This window comes from Molothrus ater, chromosome 4, assembly GCF_012460135.2.
Source record: "Molothrus ater isolate BHLD 08-10-18 breed brown headed cowbird chromosome 4, BPBGC_Mater_1.1, whole genome shotgun sequence".
NCBI classification, from domain to species: Eukaryota; Metazoa; Chordata; class Aves; order Passeriformes; family Icteridae; genus Molothrus; species Molothrus ater.
In genome coordinates this window covers 28859113-28883723 of record NC_050481.2, presented here as the reverse complement: position 1 = coordinate 28883723, position 24611 = coordinate 28859113, and the positions used below count along the sequence as shown (strand labels likewise).

The window sequence follows — 24611 nt, the reverse complement described above, 5'->3', positions numbered from 1 at the left end:
TTTATTGCTACTGAGGTATCTATTCCCATTTTACTACCTCTCACTTAAAGAGTATCAGTAAATATTTCAGGAAGATACCCATCTATCCTTCTTGCATGGGCAAATCTACTGCTTCTTCTGTAACCTCATTTTTAATTTTAAACAAGGGTGGTGTATGTGAATGGGAGGTAAAAGATTGTTTCTCCAAAATTAAGAGAAAGGAGATTATGTATGGTTTATTAGAATACACAGCTTGCATTTGTCTTTCCTTCCAATAGGCACAGTAATACATGTTATCACATAACCCTTTGAAACAGAAGCTCTAGAAAAATGAGACTAAGGAAGCCACAGATTTTAAGCACTGTTGTAAAACTTTAATAAAAAAATCAGTAGAAGTCTGTTGATATGTCTTATGAAAAATTACTTGCAGATTAATTTCCTTGAGCTGAGAAGCTTTAAATGAGTACATTAACAATTCTGTTTTCACACCTCCATGAATTATGCTCAAATGATGCCCAATTGTTGTTAAACAACATAAAAATTTGATATGTTGTCAGTCCCATTGCACAAAGCAGCACAGTCATTTTCTCAGCCAATTTCTGCTGCAAGCCCAGCACTGGGGAATGGAATAACACAAACAAGGTAATGAGTTTTAAACTAATTATGAGGTGACAACAGTATAATTGAACATAAGATAATGAGTGGAAAACTAATGTTCATCAAATGGTTTTCTCAGCCTTAGAAATTGCTTTTCTCAGACTTAAAAATTGTCAGATGTATTGATGTAGAGACCTCTGCCAACTGCTGAATGGTCAAGAAAACTTTCTATGCATAGCAGTGATTAACTGCTGACAAACAGCAATTTTTTACAATTTTAAATCTTCAAATTTACAGAACTTTGATTGTTTGAGATATTTGGAGCATTTCCACTTGGTCTCTCAGTGTCTATATTTTCATGAGATGGAGGCTTTGGAAAATTGTTTCCTCGTTTTTCATGCAGAACTTCCTTCACCTTTGCAGAACCTTACCCTGAGAGGTGCTCTGTGTGCCAGAGTGTTCCTTATGGTCATGCTGTGTCAAGGAGCCCACGACTTAGCCCTGCTCACCTTTCCTCTGCTCATCCCGTGTCTCCAGCTTCCCTTTAGGCAAATGCAGTTTTGAGGCCTTGCTGCCTCCCCAGGGTCACTCCTCAAGTGTGATGTAGAGTTGCCAGATAACTGAAAGAGAACAAAGCCCAGTTTCAGGGTTCGGGGTTTTTTTCAGCTGCACTTAAAGTCACTCTAAACACCAGCAAGATTTGATAAATCTTCAGGATTTTTTTAATGTGATTGAAATGTTAGCATTGTAGCTAGCAGATGGAGATTTAAAATAGTAAAAGAATATTGCAGGCTTGCTCCAGTGGTGGGATTTTGATTCCTTGTAATGACTGTACTTCCAGAATGCTTCTACCCCACTTGTGGTCTGTGTTTTCAAGTCTTCTACAAAAACTCTTGCTGTGATGCAGTTTTCACTGAAGAGACCCAAACCCTCTACCCTCATGTGCCAATCCATAACTTGAACAAAATGTTGTTTCACCCTTACATTCTAAAGCATTTTGGGTTGCTCATACCTAATTTCCAGGTGCAGTGGAAATCTTTGGGCACAATGTGATGGAGCCATCTTTTGTCTATATGGTAACAGAATTTATTTTTAACTGTAGCCTGTATACCTTTATCTGTAGACAAATTGCTGACCTGCCATGATCCTTTCTACCTGGAGTGTACAGTCCCAGCTTTTGTACAAGCATCCTGACAGAAGGAATTGATTTGCTTGATTCCTGATTAAAATGAGATCTGAAGGCAGCCGGGTGGGTTTCTGGGGAACCTGTAGGCAGGTTGGCTTTAAGAGAGGCCGTGGCACAAATCCACACAGCACAGCCATACGGGGTGGATCTGCCTGTGAAGAAAGCCTTAAGCAAGGGGCTGGTGGGAGGTGGACATCTGAGCAGGGTGAGCATGCATGGGCCCTGTGGCATGTTGTCCCTGCTGTTGTGACAGCTGCACACTGGCAGCAGGAGCTGGGGGCACTGCCAGGGGGGCTGATGGAAGATGCACTGGCAAGGGGGAGCTGTGGCCAGCTCACCATGAGTGGTGTGCATGTGGGAGGGCATGAGGTTGTTCTTAAATAAATATTGCATTTCTGGACTTTCTTAAATCTTATGCGAATTGCCAGGCACAGATATGTAGTGTCTTGCTCAGATTGGATTGTATTGTTCAAAATTGTCCGTAAGAAATCATGACTTCATATGACATAACAGTTTTTTCTAAGTGTTGAAGATAAAATTTTATCAAACACAAATTTTTCCAACTTTATCAGGAAGTATGGCAGTAGTTTTGGGAAAGGGTATGCTTTTATTAAAGTCATGATGAATTCAAAGAGATGCCCTGCATCTTTCTTCTCTTGGACTATGACACTCCATAAATAACATTTCATTGAGCTACACATCTAAAAAGGCCAGCAGAAGAGATCAGACTCGGTTGTTGTGGCTATGAATATGTGTCAGATTTATCACCTAGAGTCCTTCTCCAGTTTCTACTCTACACTTTTATGATACTGTTAAGCATTGCCATTTTACTGCAGAATTTGATAATGTCAGACAAAGAAGTAGCAGTTGTTAAGAAGAAAGAAGTATTGCTCTTTGACATGAAGGTCTACTTGAGAAAGAACACAGTAATTTGGTCTTTATTCATGTACTAGTATTTTTAGAGCTGCCTTCTACATGCACCTATGTTCCTATGCCTGTTAATAAGAGACCAGTGTTTAAGGTAATGAAGCATGAGAAACATTGCTCCTGTCTTACCAGTGGAATGCTTGGGCAGGCTTGTAGAGGAATGAGTGATACAGGCAGGGGCAGAGCTCAGGCACAACTCTCCTTGGTGTGAACCACCATGGGAACTGCTTTATAACCAACAAAATTATGCACAATCTTCAGAAGAATTAGTTGTTCTACAGCAAGGACGTATTGTAATCAGTAGTAGTTAAATGTTTTGTATGTTTCAGTAGGTATTTTATCTGCTGCAGTGCTGATGGTTTAGCTTTGACAAGATTGCATTGATTAAAACTTTTCAGTGAATGTTTTCACATCTATGTCAGTGCATTAGATCAGGTGCTTTGTAAACATTTCCCTAAAGCCATTCTGATTTCAGGTCCCTTTTACCAAGCAATGCAGTTCCACTTGTTCAGTGGCTCATATAATTCCAGAAGGTATCTGGAGCATGTTTATGTTAAGTCAGCTATGAAAGCAGATGTACAAAGAAGAGCTGTTACTTACAAAGAGCTGGCTCTGCTAGTTGCATCAGCCTGATCTATCTATTTTTATTACTGTATTGAGTGTGAAATTTAAATACCCTTAATAATGAAAGCAATATTTGGTAAGATTTGTGTTCAACAAATAAGTATTAAAGATGCTGGATTTTTTTTTCTCCTTTTAGATCCGTTTCAGTTCCTTACCAAAAGTGAACCTGCCAAGGAACAGACGGCTCAGCCAGCTTTGGCTCGGAAACCCACTGTAATCCGAATCCCAGCTAAACCCGGGAAATGTGAGTTCTTCTCCCAAATGTCTGAGAAATGTGTTAGAAAACCATTTCAACTGGGGCTTAAGTGATTTGCTGTTTAGTAGCTAATACCAGCTGCCAGAGGAATTCCGTGGCATGGTTTGACAAGTCAGAGGAGCCAGCCCTGAGGGCTGTGGTGGGAGGCAGAGGTAAATGAGAGTGTTCCACTCTCCCTCCTGCCTCACTGGGCTCCCTCCCTTGAGTTTGATGTCTCAAACCTGATGGAACTAATGCATATCAGAGGTGAAACTGTATGTAAGGGGCAGATCTACAGGCTGGAAAGGAAGACTTGGAGGAGACCCTTGCAGCAGAAGCAACCTTGTTTTGTCTGCTACGAGAGCTGAACCTTTGGCCTAACTGGCTTTAGTGCTGACCTTAGCTCAGGTTTAGTGCTGCTCCCAAGCTTCCTTGTCAAAAGAAAAACATTGGTGCATTAAACTGTCCTTCAAATACAACTTGGTTGGGATGTTTAGCATAGTTTTCATCATTTAAATCAAAAAGTTCCTTTGATCCTTGCTAGTTTTGAAATCTATGGCCATTTAAGCAAGAATGTTTAGGTAGCAGTTTAAGGGAATAAAAAAAGGCATGTGAGAATAGGGATGCAAAAACCTTATGTGTTCAATTTTGCGTCAGGGTCCTGACTGTAGTTTTCTGAGAGTCACTGCATTGCTAAAGCCTGCCACCTCTAATCTTTTACAGCTTTACAAATGACACTGACAGCATCTCAGAGTGGAAATTTATCAATGAGCCACAAGGTCTTTGTGTTGGTCTTTGTATGCTGGAGTGTGTACTTGCAGAATTCTGTTTGGCTTTATCTTTGATCCTCAGAGCTTAGGGAAAAATGTCAAAAGATAGCTCTTAAAACTCAGGTTTCAAAATCATGTTTTGCCACATTTAGTAGGTGTACAGTCAACTTGTGGAAACTGTATGGCCAGGTGGTATTTCTCATAGTAGTTTCACTCATTATTTCCCATCTCCCCCGTCATCAACCCACTGTTAAAATACTCAATTTTCTTTTCCTCTGCATGTGTAAGAAATGCAGTGGAAATTATTAAAAATGCAGAGAAGACTGGAGATAAAGCTGTGAGGAAAAATCTTTCTGTTAGTACCTGATTAAAAAGAAAAGTTTTTTCAATTGGAAGAATATATTTATGACCTACTGAAAAGGAACTATGACATAATTCTTCTCTATAAAGGAAATTTTAATTACAATTAAAACTAAAGTTAAACAAAAAGCCAACCCACTACATGACTTTTTTTTCCCTTTTCCTTTTTTTCGAGATGGATACCCTTTTGAACTTGTAGATAACTGGGCTCTTGCTGCTCTCTAGTGGTAATTGAAATTTCCACAAAGGACTGCCAGTCCTGTATTTAGCTACAAACAGCAGGAGGTTGTGAAGGACTGCCTGCCTTATGGGAATCAGTGGTTGGAAGATTAATGGGATAGAGGGAACAGAAGCATATTCCAAGAAAGCAGAGTAGCCTTTTGTCAAACAGGAGCTGCTGCAGAAATGTAACCTGTTAAAAGTTAAAAGAGGAGAACAGTACAACTGGGCCAAAGTAAAAATTGATATAGTAGAGTTTACATTGTAAAGGGGCCACATAATCTCAGTACAGGCAAGTCTTGTGCCATCTTGTTTATTGAGGAGATAAATTCTGTCAGGAACCTGGAAAAACTGAAAAGCCCCAATAACAAACAAAACAAAATAACACAAATTTTTAAAACCCTCCAAAACTAGCCCACCCAGCACTACCAAAAAGGGGACAGAGCTGCTTAAGAATTTGATCTCAAGTGAAGTTTTCAATTAGGACTAACATTTTTGTTGAGATGTGGTTAGAAAGGAAACATTAAAGTTCCACTGCAGTTATTACACTTAGAAATCACTGAAAATAACATCTGCCTTCTAGTTCTTGGGGATTTTTTTTTTTTTTTGTTCTTCTAGTTCCTTTAATTCTGACCTTAAAATGAGTAAGGGAGAGGAAATTTGGCTATCCGTGTATATAGCAGGATTGGAATTGGTAAATAAATATTTTATGCTTTTTTATCAGTAAGACATGATAAAAAAAGATTTCTTTTGGAATTACTGCCAGGTATTGGTTTTACTTTTCATCCACTGTAGTACCTTAGAAAAGTGATGAACTTTTTTTTCCCCGTGCCTGGTCACTGCCAGCTGCCCCGTGCCTGGTCACTGTAACTGTGAGCTTCTCCTAAGAATTGAACTGATCCATTGAACTGAACTGACTCATTTTTAAACATCACAGCAGTGTTTTACATAATAGTAATGCCACAAAAGTGTTGAAAATAAACAACACTGCTCCTTTCTATGTGTTGTTTCTTCGTTAAGAGTAATTTTCGTAAAATGAGCAACTGTTTTGTTTTGAATAGCATCTCTCCTCCTTTTTTTTTTGTCATTAGTCTATTAATGTCCAGGCTGTCTACACATATTTTAATGTAACTCCAAGTTCAACTGGAAGTCAGAATAGCTTAAGTGTCTGTGGTTTTTTGTATGAAATAATTTTCTTGTTAGACAAACAGATTGTAAAATAGATTACATGGTTCCAATATATAAAGACAAAATGTTTGGTAAATATGCTGGTAAAACCTGTCCAAGTACTTCCCAGGTTTCAATGGCAGAGACACTGAAAGCAAATGTCATCTATTTAGAAGGGTTTTCTATTCTTTATTGAGCATGAGGACATCATCACTCTTCCCTAGTAAGATCTGTAGTGTTTCCTCTTCCATGTCTAAACTTGCTTTTCTCCTTAAAGACTACCTGGCAACTTCCATCTCTGTTTTCTGTCATCCTGAATTTTGTAGCAGGCAATAATTTATTTTCTTGCCTTTACCTTTCTCGAGATTCTTCCATCCAAGTCTCCTGATCTTTCAGGGTTGCTTGAAATAACCCTCAGCTGTTTTCCAGCCTGAAGGATATTCCAGGAGCTGACAGCTGAAAAAAAAAAAAGTGAGCCAGTTTAGAAATGTGGTGATGGCGTTTCAGGGTATCCAGTAATGAATCTGACATTCCAAGGGGTAGAAACTCTTCTACTCATCTAATATTATATCACCAAATATTGCAGCTGAAACTCTGAAATGACTTGCTGGTGTCCTTAGATTAAAGTGAAGATCCATTTTGCAGCATGGGAAGTACTCTGAATTCAGCCTCGGAGTTAGGATGTTCCCCTTGCATCCCTTTTCCAAAGCTTCACTGCTCTTTAAGTGGTTCTTCCCTTTGGCTGCTCCAGCTTTGAGGAAGGAAGTTGCATTCACACAAAAAATGTCCCAAACAAAAGTGGATTCCTTTATCTATTGTTGATCCACATGAAGAGGGTATTAATTAGACTTTCATTTGGGATTTTTTGTTTGTTTTTTACAGCTTTAAATGACAACCCACATAGCCCTCCTCCACTTCCTGCTGAAAAGCCTATTGGGAACACATCCAATATCACAGTGGGAAAACTCAGCAGTGGTGACCTAGTGAAAAAAGGGGTAAGTTAGAACTGTTTTCCTGTATTACAGCATTGTCTGCTTTGGTTAAAAGATCTCTTGTGATCCTCAAGCATTTGTAAAGTAAGTTGTTTGAAGAACCAGAAGATGAAAACAACTACTCAAAAATATACGGCTTTTTTCTTTTAATTCTGTTCTCTAATTAATTAGGTAATTTAGACTGCTGTCAGTTTTTGAAAAAGACTCTGGTGATTTTACTAAGCTTTGATCATATCTATCTTCAGTTTTCTGTATTCATCATCTGAAATCATGATTCTGCAAGTGAGTGTCAAAAGCATTGCAAAGTGGCTCAAAGTCCATTGGGATTTACATGGTGAAATGTTGTCAGTGTTGTGCTTTAGAAATGTATTTTTTGTCTTCTTGCACACAATTTCTCTTGGTGTCTGTACTAATTTGCAGGCAGAGAAAACTTTTCTGTAGAAGAATGAAGTTTGCTTTTTTTCAGCTTTTTCTGCTGAGTAGAACTACCTATTTTGGGAAGTAAGGCTCTGCTCCTTGCTCTGGGGCACGTACATAGTAATGGTAGGCATTGTAGCTAAATGACATTTGACACAGATTTTCAAAAGGGAGTTAAACTAGAAAATGACAGTAAAATTTACAAATATTGAGTTTTCTGATGACAAGAATGGCAGAGAATCTTGTGAAAGCCACAGGCAGTAAAAGATCAAATCAAATTAAGAGCCCTTACTAGATGGATGCTGCCAACAAATGACTTTGTAGCTACCTCTGCTATTAAGATAAAGGATATTAAAATATTGTCATTGAAAAGGATGTGCAGAGAGGTTCCACCTTTTCTGAATAATGCTGAAAAAAAAAATTTATTAAACAAGACATTAAATGACATTTTATGCAGTGGAACTCCAAAACTTTTACAGTGTCATCCAGATTATTGTGACAGACGTGTAAGCTTCAGCTTTTAAAAAAAGATTGTATTGAATCCACTGGAACATTGAAATTCTATGTTTGGAAAGGTAAGAGCTGTGCTTCTAAAACTAGTATTGTCAGTGGAAGTGATTAAATGGCAACAGCAAAAATTGTTGCCCATAAGCAACAATTGGCAGTTGGCACAGATTTCTTCCTTTTCACACAGAAGAGGAAAATTTTTGATATGAGGATAACATCCTCATCTGAAAGTGGCAGGTTGTTTTCTTTCTAATAGGGTCATTTAATCAGAACATGAAATTTGGGAACTCAATCAAGGCTTAGATTTTATCACAAAATATATCTCGGTGTTTTCTAGATGAGAAAAATCACAGAAATTGTTCGAGTTTCAGGCATATTCAAGCAGCTAGTTAAGTAAACAAGACTGTTCAGACCTATCTAGAAGTACTGGTTCAGAAGGGGTTCTTTTGAACCCAGATTCAGCACTCTGGTTTATGATGCTGTTCCAGAAGCAGCTGTGCTTGTTCCCCAGAGCTGGCAGAACTCTCTGGCACTGGGATGAAAACGAACAGCAGGAGGCAGTAAGGATGGTCACTTGTTAATCCATCGCTGTGGTCCAAGCCCTTCAGACATGGCACATGTCCTCCTCTCTGACTGCTGTATGGGGGTAATCTCTGGCAGGGCAGCATGGGCAGCTGGGAGGAGTGATGCCTTAATCTGCCAAAGCAAGATTCACTGGGATTTGTGTGTTAGATCTCTAGCAAACATATTTTGATGCCTTCTTTAATGGGAGCTAATGTTGTTTGCAAGAGATGCTGTCCTGTGTGAGTTGCATTAATGTCATGTTTTCTGCTTTAAGCCTGTTCAAAGTGTTCCATGTGTCAAAGTTAAATCCAAGTTGATAAAGCAAATCCCTGTGGGCAGTGTAATTGTACAGTTGTATGACTCTCTGGAATTGGCTCTTAAGTCCTTACTGGCATGTAGTAGGAAAGGAGGGGCTGGGTCATACTTAATGCACAATTGAAGCTGTCTTTCAGGTGGTAAATCAGCTTATTTGCCCTCCATATTTTTCTCCATATCCAAGAACACTTTAAAATTGCAGAATCACACCATAATTCTTACTACTTTGCTCACAGACCTTCAGAAATTCTTGTTTTTCATGTCCATATGATATAATTTGATATAAGAATTATATCATTTAAACAGGATTTTTTTATTTTCCTTAGGCTTAAAGAAATGTCTTTTTTCTTTTGAATGGTTGTAGGAGTTGGATCACTCAGAACAAGGTGGAGTGCCTCAGCTAGAACCTCTACTACCCCCAAGGTGAGTGTGGTTCTCCAAAAGCCCTTAAAAGTGCTGTTTCTAAATTAATTTGCATAGTTAGTCTCAGTGTAGACACTATTGACTCCAGCCATAGCTCAACAGTCTTGGCTGGGCACACTGCTCACTAATAAATAGGCAGGACCAAGTTGGTAGCTGTTTAATACTTGTTTGTACAGTATGGTATGAGCAGGGAGGTTATAGGAGAGCAGCTGTTTGACTTTTCAGCTAATGTACAGTGGCTGCTGACAGTCATTCCTTTCTGAATCTTTAACCTTTTCACCCACAGCACTTGCACTTGTGGTGGGATTTGGGTGGTGAAGGAATGGAGGTGGCAGATGATGCCACCCTGAAAAGGGCAGATGCTGGACCAGCACCTTCCCAGAAGCACTGGCTAGTCTATACAGTTTGGACCTAAAATGCAGGTGCAGGATCAATGATAACCTTGGGGTTTTTTATTCTTGTGAGCCAAAAAGAAAGAATGTGTGCAAGGGTGAAAGTTGCTGGACCAGCCTTTAATTCATGTCCATCAGTGCCAGAGACACAGTGGATGGAGATCTGGCATTGACTGGCTAGCCCACTGTGGGTATCTCAGTGTTTGCATTCTAAATCTGTGAGTTTAAACACAAGAGTTTGCTCTGTTGTGTTAGGACAAGAGAATATTTTCTGTTATTGAAATGAGTCTATCAAAAATAATAAGGATTAATTAACAGGAAAGAACATGGATGTGCCACAAGGAAACACCTCATTTACTGGCTTGTTCCTTCCTCACATTCTGTTTAGCATAACATTCCTGATTCTTATGAGGGTCTCTGGGACTGCAGTAAATATTTTGTCCTTTCACTCTTCTGCTCAAATGGATTTTTAATTTATTTTAAGTAAGCAGTAATTGTTCACTGAATTGCTTGTTAGGGTCTTCTTGTTTATTTAAGTTGCTTTAAAAATGTGAGTTGGTCTGTTTACAGATTTAAAGTAGTTCAACTTGGAATATCCCCTTTTGTCAATATTAAAAATGTTTAGTTTAAGATGAGGCCAAGAAAAGGAAGAGATGGATGATGAAGAGAAGTGGAAAAATTTTTTTGACATTTAAAAATTGTTCCATACTCAAATAGCAAGAGAACTCTTATCAGGAGCATTAATAGAGCACTAGTATCTTCTCAAGTGATGGGTGACACTCACAAAATGTGTTAGAATGATACTTCAAAGATCCATCAATGCACACTTTCTGGGGTTGATAATTTTTGCAGACCCATGAGGATTGTACATGAGCAAATAATTATGCTGAATTACATTATATGAAACAAAAAAACAGTTGTAGCAGAAACTCACAGTAACTGGTTGAAGATATCCCAATAACAATCAAATGATACTGTAATTTTGGAATATTACTATTAATATTAATTGCTAGTAAATATTACTTCTGTCACTTGCTAGTCTCTGATTTTGGTTTCTAAACTGCTTGTCTGCTAATAGGAGTGTGGGGCCTTTAGCATTGCCAGAGAACTTGAGTGTTTTCACCAGTGTTTTCTTTCTGTGGTAGACATCTGTTGCATAAAAAATGGTAAATTCTGCTGTAGATGGTAGTGTGCAAAGTGGTGTGGTATGTCATGAGTTTCATCAGAGTCACTTCAGGTAAGTGACATCCCAAGGAATGAGCTAGTTGATTCCTGAAGACCAGCTTTCACAAAAGGTCTCCAATAGCAGAACTTCATCCTGCAGCAGCTACAAGAAAGCTTTTTCTGGAGGTGGATTGCTGAAACAAATCCTCCTTATTTAGTGGGCTCCCCAGAAAGCTGGCAGGCTGCTGGTGAGCAGACTTGGAAATATGTAGTCAAAGGATCTATCTCAGGGCTTGATCATCTGGCCCCAGTCAGGATCTGAAGAGTTCATGTATTCCTGGAAAGCTTCAGACACTACAAACTGTACAGCCCAGGTCATCACAAATCTTGTTTCCTTACTGCACACTCTGTATCTAGGGTGAAGTGGCAGGCTTATTAATATGTATATTTCTCTGATGGTTTGCACAATTTTTAGGCCTGTGGATGGAAAAATTATACCTGCTCGACCTCCCCCACCTAAAAGTGTTCCTGGAAGGCCACCTCCACCAAAATTCTCTGCAGCCAAGACCTCCTCCCAGAAGGATGTTCTTTCGCGATCTAGTTCGGACATCGCTTCTGATAAAAAAAACAACAAGTTCAGGTTGGGACCCAAGAGAGCAAAAAGTGCAGTCTTTAAAAATCCAGATCCAGCATTACCTCCTAGACCTAAACCAGGTCATCCTCTCTACAATAAATACATGGTGAGAGTTGAGATATTCTGTCTGAGTACATTGTTTTTATAAAACAGTGCTGGTTAAAATAGTAGAAAAAAAGGTAGTTAAACCTGCTAAAGTAGGTTACTATTATGTGGCTTTCAAAGTGCATCTATCAGCATAATCTTCCCTAGAAATTGCTAGTAGATAAATAGTAATAAGTCCTGTGAGGCAATATTGGAGAAAGCAATAAATACATGTAAAGTATAGACCTGTGTGGTGTATTTCTGTGTATATATGTAATTATATTATCTTTAATGCATAGCTCTTGGGGCTTGGGGTTCTTTTTCCAGTCACCAGTTCTGAATTCTCTTTCAGTGAGATTATGCTGAATAATTACATTTTTATATTGGTTCAGCCATACATATCAAAATGCTTAGGGAAACTGGGGAAGCATTGGAACTTATAAAGTAGTTGACCTTGTTTAATCAAGCTTGCAAAGTGTGAGGAATGTAACATTGCAAATCTTATATTTTTCATGCTATTGATGCCATCCCTTTTCATTCTAAAAATGGTTTTGGTATTGTATGTGTTATTAAGGAATTTTAAATACAAATGGATCAACACTGCAAATAAAAACAAAGAAGGTCTTTCCCCAGAAACTTGAAACTGGTCAGTGATAGAGCTGATGGCTGATTGAACTGGTGCTGTTGTCAAAAAAAGCAGCCATGCAGCCATAGCATGGACAGCATCAAAATTCCATCAGCATGAAGTGGAAACTTTCTGTTGCCACCTTTTTAATCTTTCACTTTTGCATTTAGAGTTTTGTGTATGAAATTTTTTCTGTAGGAGATCAGTAGTAATTTCCTGCCCTGAAGTTTTACTGTCAATGGAAAATTTCCTCCCAGGGTGTTTTTCTAGCGCCCTCCATGACAAATGAATATATTTCTGCATCAGAGTCTTTCTGAATATCTTGTAGTGTACAGTGTGATACCAGTTAAGTGTCTAAGACACTTTTAAAGGGGGTGACACCCCCTGAGTTTTTCAGAGTGTCAGTTCATATCACCAGCGGTCTGTTCTGAATGCCTTCCAAAGGAACCTGTCCTCTTCCACTGGACTCCTAATTACCTGTAGTGGGTGGTTTAAATAGTTCAATCATCTGACTATTATCACTTGAAGTGAAAATCTGAGATGCTTAGAAGTGAAAAAAACTTTTCCATTTGCCTCTGTTTCTCTTCAAGCTGCCTGTGCCTCATGGAGTTGCCAAGGAAGATTGTCTTCCCAGGAGCACTGGAGAACTGTCCTGTAAGGTAAGGTGCTTCTTTCCTGCTGGCTTAAATATTCAATGAACAAGACTCCTGTTGCAGTGAAGTATCAAATGTTTTAGTCTTCAGAGGTTACACTGAGACATGTAATAGTGATTTATTAAATCCTTGTGTTTCTGTAATCAAAACAAAACAACTGCCAAAACAAAACCCAATAATGGTGATTTGCCTCATAGCACAGGGATATTCAGCTTATGGAACAGAGCAAGAGTAATTACTTGGAGTGCCAGAAGGGAGAGGAAACTGGTAAAGTTCCTCCATCTCATAGGAAAATAATCACTCCCTTGGCTGAGTATCTGAGAATTGAGCAAAAGATAAATGAGTACTTTATGAAGTGCTGTACAGGATACATCAGCAAATTGGCTTTGACATACGAACTTCAAACTATGTTCTTCTCTCTGCTTCTACAGATCCTGACTTGGTTTTAGGGCATGACCCTATTAATATTAAATAGCTAATGGAAATTAGAGCAATGAGCAGCCTTTTTGACTATTATCAAAAGCCTATGTAGCTGAAATAGATTTCTATGCAGTATGTTGTTGTTTGTTGTAATTCAGGTCTTATCTTTGTCTATGTTTGGGATTATTGGTGGGGTTTTTTTGGGGTTTTCTGTGGGTTTTTTGGTGGTTTGTTTGTTGGTTGGTTTTTTTGGGTTTTTTGTTTGGTTTTTTGGTTTGGTTTGGTTTGGGGTTTTTTTTGTACATAGTGAATTACTTTGAATGTAATTCACACACTGTCGTTGCCATCAGTACAGCCTAAAAATTCCTAGTGGGTGGGACAGAGAAGGTGGCTCAGCATTTTGAATATAATTTCTCTTTACGAAGATGCCACAACAAAACTGTCAGCTCCTCTCAGTGTTACCTTAGTGTAAGCAAAGGCATAGTGGCTTCCTTCTCCTCTTGGAATGTTTGTTGGCATATTGCTGTTCCTGCTGAGTGTGCTGGGGCAGAGTTGGGTTGGGTGTTCTCTCAAGCAAGGAAGAGTGACTGGTGGCACCAAATAGGAAGCACCAGTGCAGAATTTGTCCACAGCCCTTGCAATGAGTGTTGCTATCAGTGCTGCAGATTTCTGACCCACAGAGATAGCTGAGGCTTCTTCTATACTTGGAAAAGTTGTATGCCTTCCCTTCTATTCACTGGCTCAAAGGTAGATTTTGGTGAAATGTATTCTTGTTTACACTGGCAAAAGGTATACAGAATTCAGACCAATAGCCATTTCCTTCTGCAATACCAGAACAACTCTATTTCCAAAGTCAGAAAATGAATTCAGGAGTACATAACAGAGAATCTGTTAGTATCTTCCATGATTTATAAACTACTTGGATTTATTTGTTGTTGTCAGGATTCAAATCACCCTCCAAAGGTTTCTGACACAAGTGCACCTCATGCTGTAGTCCTGCACGATTTTCCTGCAGGTAAGTAAATGTGAATATTCTGGAAGCATGTTTTACTCTTAAGACTTTCAAATGGATCTTTTCTTAGAAATTAGAGCTTTAAAATGGTGTGGAAGCTCAGTCTGCAAGGTCTGCACATAGAGTTGCTCAAATCAGTGGGTTTAGCTGTGGATGGGTCTTTCTTTCAGTTAAAGCTAATTTAATTTATCAGGTAAAATTAAGACTCTTTTAAAACTCATTCTGGTTTTGTCTGTAGTATTTGTGTTAAGAAGGTTTTACTCAGAGAAAATCAGTGAGTGTGACAAGTACTGTTAACTGAAATGATGTTGTCTTACAGAGCATGCTGATGACTTGGACCTTCATTCTGGAGACACTGTTTGTCTTTTGGAGAAAATTGATAGCGAGTGGTACAGAGGAAAATGTGGGAATCGCACAGGGATATTTCCTGCCAACTTTGTTAAAGTGGTTGTATGTAGGCTTTGTATACATTGCTACATAACATCCTGTTGCATTTGTTTGCTGGTTCTATTTTGCTAAGGCTCCTGTGTGTTTAACTCCATTATGCATTTAGATAATCTCTTATCCCATTGGCAGCACAGAAGACTCATCAACTTGTTTGTGTGGTATTAGAAAGATGCTTGATTTGGCACAACCAGCTTGTGTTATGGGGAATAATTTGCTGTCAATTTAAAGCCAAGTGAGAAAATCATTTCCCTTACCAGACTCTCTTTGGAAACATGCATAGTTTCTCAGGGTCCTCAAAGCAGATTATTTTTTGACAGCTGCACGTCAGAATCAACTCTGGATATTAAGATGGTTGATTTTTGTGCCTCCCCGCAGTTCCCTATCTTCTGTCATTTTCTCATCCCTTGAACTTCGCTGGAATCACCACTTTTTTAGTCATGTAATGAACTAGGTCAGAGTAGCAATTTGAAACCATTTGGGTTTTTTTTTTCTTCCTAGAATACTGTTTTTTCCAACAGGATCAATTTGCCTAAGTGGTTTTCTAAGTGGCTGCACAAATGGTTGTGCTGGCACAGTGCAGGAGATTGTGTTGTTGCAAATGAGCAGCTCAAAGCAATCCTGTTCCTCAATGTGACACTTGACAGTGAGTGGAAGGCAAGAGACAGGTGCTCTTTTGGAGCCCAATGGTAATTCATTTAAAAGAGATACAGTATGGTTCCCTGCAGTCAAATGCTGGGTCAAACCTATTGCAAGCCTGAGTCTGACACTGAAGCCGTTTTGTGACAGTGGGAAGGGCATTGGGCTGTCCACACCAGCCATGTGGACATGGAGGAATGCCAGAGTGACACCGGGATGCTGGGAAGGTGCATGGCTTGGCACTAAAGACAGGAGGTGTCTGTGGCAGCACTTCCTGGGCCAGCACAGCTGGCATAGTGAGTCCTGCTGCTGCATGGGCAATACCAAGGATTTGGTGGACATCAGAGAGGGTAGGGTGTCTGTTTAGTTTGTAATGGTGGTATTGGAGAAAAATTTTAACATCTGAGAAGTGCTGAAGAATAAAAACTAAATTCATAGTTAGTAGTAATGGAACCATGCTTGATTCACTTTCACAAGACAGATTTGTCAGCTAAATTGATTGGCTGCTTCTGCACAGACCAACAGTTCCATTTAAAAGCTCTTGCTTCTACTGATAGCTAATGAAGAAAAGATTTTATGTTAAAGCAGTGGAGTGAGTATTTGAGGTCAAATTCAGCATTGATACAGACAGATACAACTTCATAAAAGCTAGGGAAAATGCATTTCTATTTCAGTTGTAAAAGATGATTATCCTTTGAGGGCAAAAATCTTTTGTTTGAGAATTTGGGTTTTTTTTAAAAAGAAAAAAGAGTGCAGTACATGGAGCTAATTTACTTGAGTGAATTCTCAAGAGTGCAGTACGTGAGGCTAATTTACTTGAGTGAATTCTCCTGTTAATTCATGTCAGATTTCATCTTGATACAAGGTCTCCATACAATACACTGCAATGTGTTTTACAATATTGAGCTGGGTAGTAGTTTGGATCTAGACACCTAACAATAATACATAGTTAGGCTTGCAATAGAACCTTCAGAGCACCACAGATATCAGCTCCTTCAGCAAGAGCAATGCAGAGATTATTTGTCATAAAAGGCATTGAGATTTCCTCCAGTGCTTCACACAAGCTATGGAACATTCCTGTTGATTTAATGGGAGCTGCCTGTATAATAGTGAGCTGTAACCCAAAGCTCCTCACCAGGGCCTCTCAGCTCCTAGTCCTGTACATCTCACAGATCATCCTTCGTGTCACACCAAAAATACAGTTGAAATCCTCCTGTGATAAAGGACTTGAATGTTGGGTATTTGATATACTGGTGTGTTGATTTTAAAGTTGTATTTCTCTAATTCAAGTGAGATTTGTGAGATGTGGTTTCGTTTGGAGAGCAGTTGGCTACCAAAGCACAGAAGGGATAAGTGTAAACAGTAGTTTTGTCTATTGTGCTGTACTGTGCTAGTAAATAATTGAGAGCAATTACCAGTTGAGAATTGGGATCTAAATTCAACATGTGGTAGCATCTAGTCACATATTCTGTCAGTCATGCTACAAGTAGAAACAATAAACCAGCTTCATAAAACAAAACATTAAATATTGCTCCTTGTTTGCATAAGATTAAAAAATGAGAAAACAGGCATAAATTTACATTAATGTGATCATATATCAGAGCTTGCCAGGGATTACAGAGTGTCACACATCTAAAAAACAGATTATTTTAACCAGTTTCAAGTTTATTGTGGTTAGTTGCCATGAGCTTGTAATGGAAGATATAATTTATTTTATTGTCTTATTAGATTGATGTTCCAGAAGAAGCCAACAAGAAAAAAATACCCTCTTCATCACAATGTATCAAGTGAGTCAGATGAATCTTATTTGCTTTCTCATGTTGATTTACAAGGAATGAAAAAGAAATATTAACTTTGAAACAGGGGCTCTCTGCACTGAGGTTAATAGGGTTAACAATTTATTCACCAAAATACATTGTAAAAATTAAATTATATGTTTTAAAAATCTGAATGTTTATGATGATTTATAAAGACTCATATTTAGTTTTAAAAAGCCTAAAACCATCCTTTCATGAAAACTGGTTCCAGAAACCATGAACCAATCTAATTAACTTCAGCAGCACTGTACACCTCTCTTTGCTCCTGACCTTGCTGCTTTCTTCCATTGTCCTCACAAAATGGAACATGGTAGGGCTCCTACTCATGGGAAAGAACAAGATACAAAGGAACAGAACATATAGAGGTGCTTTAGGCAGAGAAATCTCTCTGTCCCTCAGGTGTGCAGATGTATAGGTAAATCCAAAGTTCCCCCCAAATTATCAAATGAATTGCCAGCACTTTCATTTCTGATTTTAAAACAACTTGTACTATTTGTAGGCAAGAAATGATTTTTCATGTTACTCATTTCTCAGTGATGTTTATTGGATTTCATAATCATTCATTCCAGGAATTAAAGCAAATTCATGCAGAGGCAGGAGCAACTAGTGTCAGTGGGATCATTCAGTTGTTCTTTAGATGAAGCTTGGTTTGTCAGGAACAAAACTTTATTTTAAAAAGTTGCTTCTGAAGCTAAGAAAGAAACAGAAAGTTCTAGCTCTGTCCTGAAAGAAACACCTTTGCAAAGATACTTGGTGGGGGACAGGGGTTGGAATCAAGCTGCTTACTTTGTTTGTGTGCTATGAATATATAGAAAGAATTAAAGCCTATTACTGCTTTTTTCCAGCATGGCATTTCTGATTAACCAAAAATTTTCTTAGGTTAATTTCATAAATTTAGTTTATTAGGTTCTTAAATAATGAAATCAATTTAAGTCAGGGGGAAAAATAATTAGGATTTTTTTCAGTGCTGTACCAAAGTATATAAAATTTATCAGATGCATTGAAGTTTCTTTCTTTGATAGATAAGCTTTTTCCCTGTAAGATTGAAGGGATGGATTTTACAGAATAAATTATTTTAAAGTAGATAAAAACTAGCTTCTTCCTATGAAACCTCCATGTATTTGGGACAAATACACAGCACTCACCCCCACCCATGTTTGAGTGCATCTAAATGGGATGCTAGCTCAAAAAATAATCAAACTCTTAACAAAAGTGTACCAGGACACTTGCTTGGATATAGGCAAAGATAGTAATTGGACAGGTGACTGAGAAACAAGGGGGTTTATTGTTGCTTGGAAGGGAAATAGGGTCTTTTGCAAAATACTGTAACAGCCAGCAATTGGGATGCAGAAATTGCATCTGGCTTCTCCAGACTCTGTACTCATTCTATTCAGAAAGCAGAGATTAGAACCAGGGCAGGCCCCCAATTTTCCACCTGTCCTATCTTCAGTGCATTTTTAATCATTTTAATTAAAATATCAATCCATATATTGCACACAATGCTGTCTTATTAAGTAGACAGTAATAATAAAGAAGCAGAATAATTTTCTCTTTTGTTTGTGCAGAGGTCCAAGGTGTGTAGCACGCTTTGAATACATTGGAGATCAGAAAGATGAGCTCAGTTTTTCAGAAGGTGAAACTATTATCCTGAAAGAATATGTAAATGAAGAGTGGGCCAAAGGAGAGCTCAAAGGCACATCTGGAATTTTCCCCTTGAACTTCGTGGAAGTAATTGAAGACCTACCTGGAACAGGTATGAATATGTTTGCAAAAGTCTTCAAGAGCATGGTTTTATACTTAATGCAAATAGGCAGCATATAGGAGAAAATTCCAAAAGGACAGTGATTGCAGAAAAGAGGTAAAAAGAGAGGGAAGACTGATAAAAAACCCGTCAAAATTAACAGTAGGACTTCTTAAGAAGCTATTCTTAATAATTACTTCAAATATCTAAAATCTCTGTCATTAGTAACATTCTGAATAGACACTGCTTCTGTTCTTAAGTTGTGCTTTACTTACATAGGTACAGAAACAGCACTGAAGAATAAGGTGGAGGTTTTGTCTTCCCTTCCTCAGGTAATAAAACTATATAGGTGAGGGCCAGAATTTATGTATAGATTTATAGAGACTCTATTATAATGTGGGAGTAACTGCAGAATGTGACACCACTACCACTCCCACAACACACAATGCTGCATTGTCACACCTCAGTTCTGACACAAGGCCTAAGCTGATTGAATTCAGAGCTTCTGACAAATTAACATTAGTAAATTTTTATCCTTTGTGCTGAAGGAAATTCTTGTTAGCTCTATTTTAAGTATTGCTGCAGTGATCTAATTTTGAATGTATTAATCCTTTCCCCTGCCACCAGAGATAAAAAGGAATGTGGCTGAGCCTAGATGAAATTCTGTGGTGTTAATTGCTCAAATGGAATTCTGGTCTACATCTGCAGCAGCACTTTTGTATTGGGAGGGTGTCAGGACAGCCATGTGCTGTACAGCTGCTTTCAGCAGCATCCATCAGTTTTTTGGGCTCCATTCACACTTCTAAAATTAATGCAGCTCTTCTGTTAACTTGAACAGAGCAGCAGACGCTCACTGGAGTGGTGTGAAGCGCTTCATGATTTTACAGCAGAAACCAAAGATGATCTGTCCTTCAGAAAGGGAGACTACATCCAAATACTGGAACAAGTCGATTTGGAGTGGTATAGAGGAAGATTGAATGGAAAGGAAGGGATTTTCCCAGCAGTTTTTGTTCAGACCTGCTCAGGTACAGTGCTCCTATAGATGGCAATTCATTATTCACTGGGTTGTGCCAGTCATGACAGCTGTGGGAGAGCACAACGACATCAACAAGTCACACACCACCAGAGTCCTCAGTATTCTAAAGCTAAACTTAAGTTTTGAACCAACCACTCCAATAATGGCAATATCTCATGTTCTAGTCAGTGACACAGACTCTGGGATGTTTTCCAGTGTGGTTTGGGCACAGGAAAAACAGGGCCACTGAGCCACCTTTAAGGAGTAATTCAGGAGTATTGATGCTGCTTCATCTTAGAGCAGAAAGAGGCAAAGTCAGCATTTATTATGTATCACCATTGGGAAGTTCAAGTTAAGTGAGTTTTAAATTTAGTCTGCTTAGAAGCAGAAATGTGAGCCTGTGTAATACTATAAAATGGACTGGTGGCAGTAGAGTTTTTATTGCAGTAGGACAGTGAATTCAGTACAGCAGTAGCAATAACATTTGGACAACCTGTAGCACAATACTGGGGAGGAAATAAGAGAATGACAGGAAACTTCTCCAGAAACAGAGATTTATTTCACTCCCATGCAAGTAACTTCTCTTGTCCATGTTCTGTAGCCAAGGTAGAGCTGTCACAGCCTGGAGGAGGGAAGAAAGGAAAAGCCAAAGCTCTTTATGATTTTCATGGAGAAAATGAAGATGAGCTTTCCTTCAAAGTAAGTAACTCTCTTAGACCAATTTTCAAGAGGTCTCATGCTCCTAAGGAGTGCTAAAAAATAAGGTTCATCCCCTGTGAATGTGGGCTTTAGACAAGAAGGATGAAGAACATAGATATTAACATACATATTAATATGCATAGATATTAACACACTTGATAAGTGGTCTCTCTAAAAGATATTTTTTCCCTTATCACTCCTTTTACCTATCAGCAAAAATCTTCATTAAAACACTGGAAGGAGCTCAGGAGTTGCAGAATTCCCGACTTCTCTGATCTAGTTACCATGACAAGATAAACAAACCTTATTTTGCAGTACATTTAGTTCCTGATTGGTTGATGGGGAGCCTCTCTTTGGACTAGAAAGAAAACTCTGAGTAGGAGGTAATGGTGAGAGTGCCAGTACTACAGCAGCCAGGCCTCTGAGGGAAACCTAGTACAGCAGAATCTTGAACTGGCAACACAATTCAGAGTTGCCATGGGAACAAGGGGAAAAACTAAATACATGCTGGATGCCCAGATCATATTAAGCATGAACAAGAAACAGAGTGCCCTTGATATGCAAAGTCATGATTTAGGTAACCATGTTCTCAAAAGCAAATATCTGAGAAGCAGTAGACTTTCACAGGAGCTGCAACACAGTATTTTCTCTTCTAAAACTAGCAAAATAGTTTCACCATTAGCAGCTTGCAATGCTGAAAGGATAGATGATCCTTTAAAGCAGAAAAGGGAAATAGAGGTACTGAAACAAAGGCCAGTACTTCAGATGAAGGGTGTGGCATGGGACACTGAGAACAAGAACCAGGACCAAACACAGGAGCTGCAATTTAAATGGCCATAGTGAGCTTTTAGATTGCTTTTCCTTTTTTTTTGGGAAAGTTCCCAAATACTAGAAAATACTGGGATTAAATGAAAAAAAAAATCTTTCCAGTGTTTTAAGAAAACAAAGCCCAGAAACACACACAAATAAGCACTAAAGCAGGGGCCCCATGAGCCAGCTCTTAACATACCTGGATAGGCAAAGTGAGAAGTTATCCAGCAGTGCTCTTCTGTCCCTCCAAAGGTGGTGATTTCTCAGCATGGACAAGTATTTAGCCTAAGAGAAGCTTCAGGAGATATCACCAACAGAAGAGACTGGCCACATCTTAGCCTCTTCTCTCTGATTGATACTGTTTCTAAAGAGGATCAGCTCTGCATGCATTAACGTTGTTGCTCAGTAAGGCTGCACAGTAAGCTGTACTGACTCACAGTGCTCCTTCTCTTACAGGCAGGTGACATGATAACAGAGCTGGAATCTGTAGACGAGGACTGGATGAGTGGAGAGATACTAGGAAAGTCTGGGATATTTCCCAGGAACTTTGTTCAGATTTTAAAAACACCATGAAGTGTTGCCTTCCTACTACTCCCTGCATGTGGGAGAGAATGTTTTCTACCCTAAAGGCACAGCAAAGACATCAACGAGTGTTGATTATCAATGTTTTGCACTACTTTTTCTAGACAGTCATAGTAGTATCTTGAAGTCAGATAAGAAAATTTGAGTCTTTTGTGACAGTGTATGTTATCATGTTTCATGAATGCTCAGAGAGCAAAACAAGCAGGCTTTTTAGCCATTTCCAACTAGGGAAATACTGTGGTGCAACACCATTTTAACTTATATAGCATTCTAGTATGTTTACTCTCTGGTATTATATTTACCATGCACAAAGTCTGCATAACATAAGCTGCTTTGGCCTTCTTTGAACTTCTTAAGATCCAAATTTAAAAATTGTTTTAATATATAATTACAGCACTCAGTATGTAGATGAAGTTTGATATTCAGGTTTCATTACTGCTTGAGTTCCACATTAGCAGTAGAATCCACTTGTTTTATGACTTAGAGGATAAGAAAAATAACTGGTATTTCATAGTAGAAAGGTATCAAATCTAATTCTGGTAAGAGGGGAAATGGAGAAATAAATCCTTGTGTAGTATCCTTCTATTCTTAGCCCAGGCTGCTCATACAGCAAGATCACAAAAGTAAAATTTTTAAGTATTTTGCCTCTTAATGAATTCTGTTTAAATCAGTATGAATCATCTTAGACTTCCTCGCTTTCTCTAAAATACTTTGCAAGTAGAGGTTTAGTTTTCTCCTACTGCCCACTGTTCTTTGAGCACCATCATACCCTTCTTTCCCAGCTGAAGTTAGCAACAGACAGTGTCTATGGAGCTTTCTCAGATCCCAGCCATGGAGGAGCTGCACTATTCCAACTATTTGCCCCTCCACTCCCCTCATGGAAGTGGAAAGCCAGTGTTCACCCAGTCTGCATTTTATTTGTCACTCAAGCACTGGAACATACTTCAGTAACACTATTCCTATCCTTAACATGAAGGATATTATAGAGCCTTGCGTTTAGTTTTCAGCAGACATGGGATTAGTTTCCAGTTTGTTGCCACATACCAAATACACTGAGCATCCTTACAAATGGTCTGTGGAGGCCTTAAGGAAAACATGCCTGGCAAGAGGTTACTCCAAACAGCTCTCACCAAGGCACTTGGTACAGAGCAGCAGTGTAGCTGGACTGACCAACTAAGAGGGATGTGATTGAGGTAGTTTCACATTATAGGAACTTCTGGTAGTCAATTCCTTTTTGTAACAGCAAGGAATGGGCATCCAGTCCCAGTGGCAGACTGGAGCTCACTGGGAGCAAGCCTGAGGGCCTCAGCACCATTCACCCAGCAGTCACTGCCAGGCCACAGAACTTGCACAGGACAGACACAGCCGCTCTTTGTGTTCTGCTCTGTGTTTAAACTACACCAGTACCCCTTCACACAACTGGGGGATGATAATCACACAAAGTTTTAATGAGCTGAGGAGCTGGACTTCTACTTCCAATAGGGACTAACATAAGCAAAATACTGTTATGTGCTGTTCTAGAAGGTTGGAAATGCAACAATGGCTACAGCTGTTACTCAGCAGCCCCAGCAAGCCTGTCCAGAACTCCTCTGGAATAATCACGTGGCAGTCGACAGCCAAGGACAATCCTTCTCACTCTCCCAAGTTTTCCTGTTAGGAGATTCTAAAGATTCTTGTTTATTCCAAAAAATCAGTTATGTCCTAAAGAAATCCAAGGAATTGCCAGGTTCTTCAAAGACACACCACACCACTGTGGTGGCAGATGAGGCTGAAGTGTATGATGTTTACTTACTGTTTGTCTGGCAGTTTTCTAAGGTTTTGATACAAGTCTCAAAAGTAGAATTGATTTTTTTAATATTTTTTTTTAATTTCCTCTTTCCCATTTTTATAACTGTGTCTTAACCAGTTGTTTTTGTAACTTCACTGAATGTTTAAAGTCAGTGCCTGTTCATTGCCAAGACCACTCTGCTGTATGTAATCTCCTCCTCCCCGTGGGGCAGGGCGGGAGTAGCAGCAAGGCCTTTTACTCAGAGCACCGAGTGCCATCTAAGGGCTGCTCGCGTGGCTGCAGGCAGCTGAAACGGCGTCCGTGTGAACGCTGAAGCAAGGGAGATGCTCGGCTTGTACAGGGCAGGATTCTCCTAAGACAATGCCCAACACCACTGTAAGACTGCATACAGATCACAACAGAAGATTCATTCCTAAGGTGTACAAAAAAGCCGAGACTGAGGTGGAGTGCAAATCTTAACTGCAATGTAGTAGCAAATTCCAGCTGTAACCTTGAAATCCAGCTAGATCTCCAGGCATCAGAATAAAAGCCTCACTTACCAAATATTTTGTTTGACCCATCCTCTAGAAATATCTTCAGGAAGATATCTTTGTTCTGTGTACAATGAACAGTGTCCTAAATAAACCTTTGTTAAGTCCAGTAAGTTTGTTATGGTACCTCTGTAAATTAAGAATGTATTTAACCAATAAAATTTTTATAATTAAGTCATGATGGCATCTTAATTGTCTTATGCTGTGGAAAGCAGAGCTTTCCACTTAACAGTTAGAGAGATCTCATTCTGCAAAGTAACAGCCCACCCCCAGACAAGT

General features: G+C 39.0%; 1 protein-coding gene across 3 annotated transcripts in view; it reads left to right on the top strand.

Annotated features, from left to right (window-relative positions):
* SH3D19 (SH3 domain containing 19) overlaps nt 1–24510 on the top strand; it is an 81883-nt gene extending 57373 nt beyond the window's left edge. For all 3 annotated transcript variants that reach the window (XM_036382755.1, XM_036382754.1, XM_036382756.1), the window contains 13 exons: nt 3450–3557; nt 6947–7059; nt 9224–9282; nt 11314–11578; nt 12772–12840; nt 14197–14269; nt 14586–14716; nt 17078–17136; nt 18732–18919; nt 19187–19239; nt 19746–19932; nt 20524–20621; nt 21888–24510. In XM_036382755.1, coding sequence (XP_036238648.1) covers nt 3450–3557; nt 6947–7059; nt 9224–9282; nt 11314–11578; nt 12772–12840; nt 14197–14269; nt 14586–14716; nt 17078–17136; nt 18732–18919; nt 19187–19239; nt 19746–19932; nt 20524–20621; nt 21888–22004 — 1520 coding nt within the window. In that variant the 3' untranslated portion in view covers nt 22005–24510. The remainder of the gene's footprint in view (nt 1–3449; nt 3558–6946; nt 7060–9223; nt 9283–11313; nt 11579–12771; nt 12841–14196; nt 14270–14585; nt 14717–17077; nt 17137–18731; nt 18920–19186; nt 19240–19745; nt 19933–20523; nt 20622–21887) is intronic.
* The last annotated feature ends 101 nt before the right edge of the window (nt 24511–24611 follow it).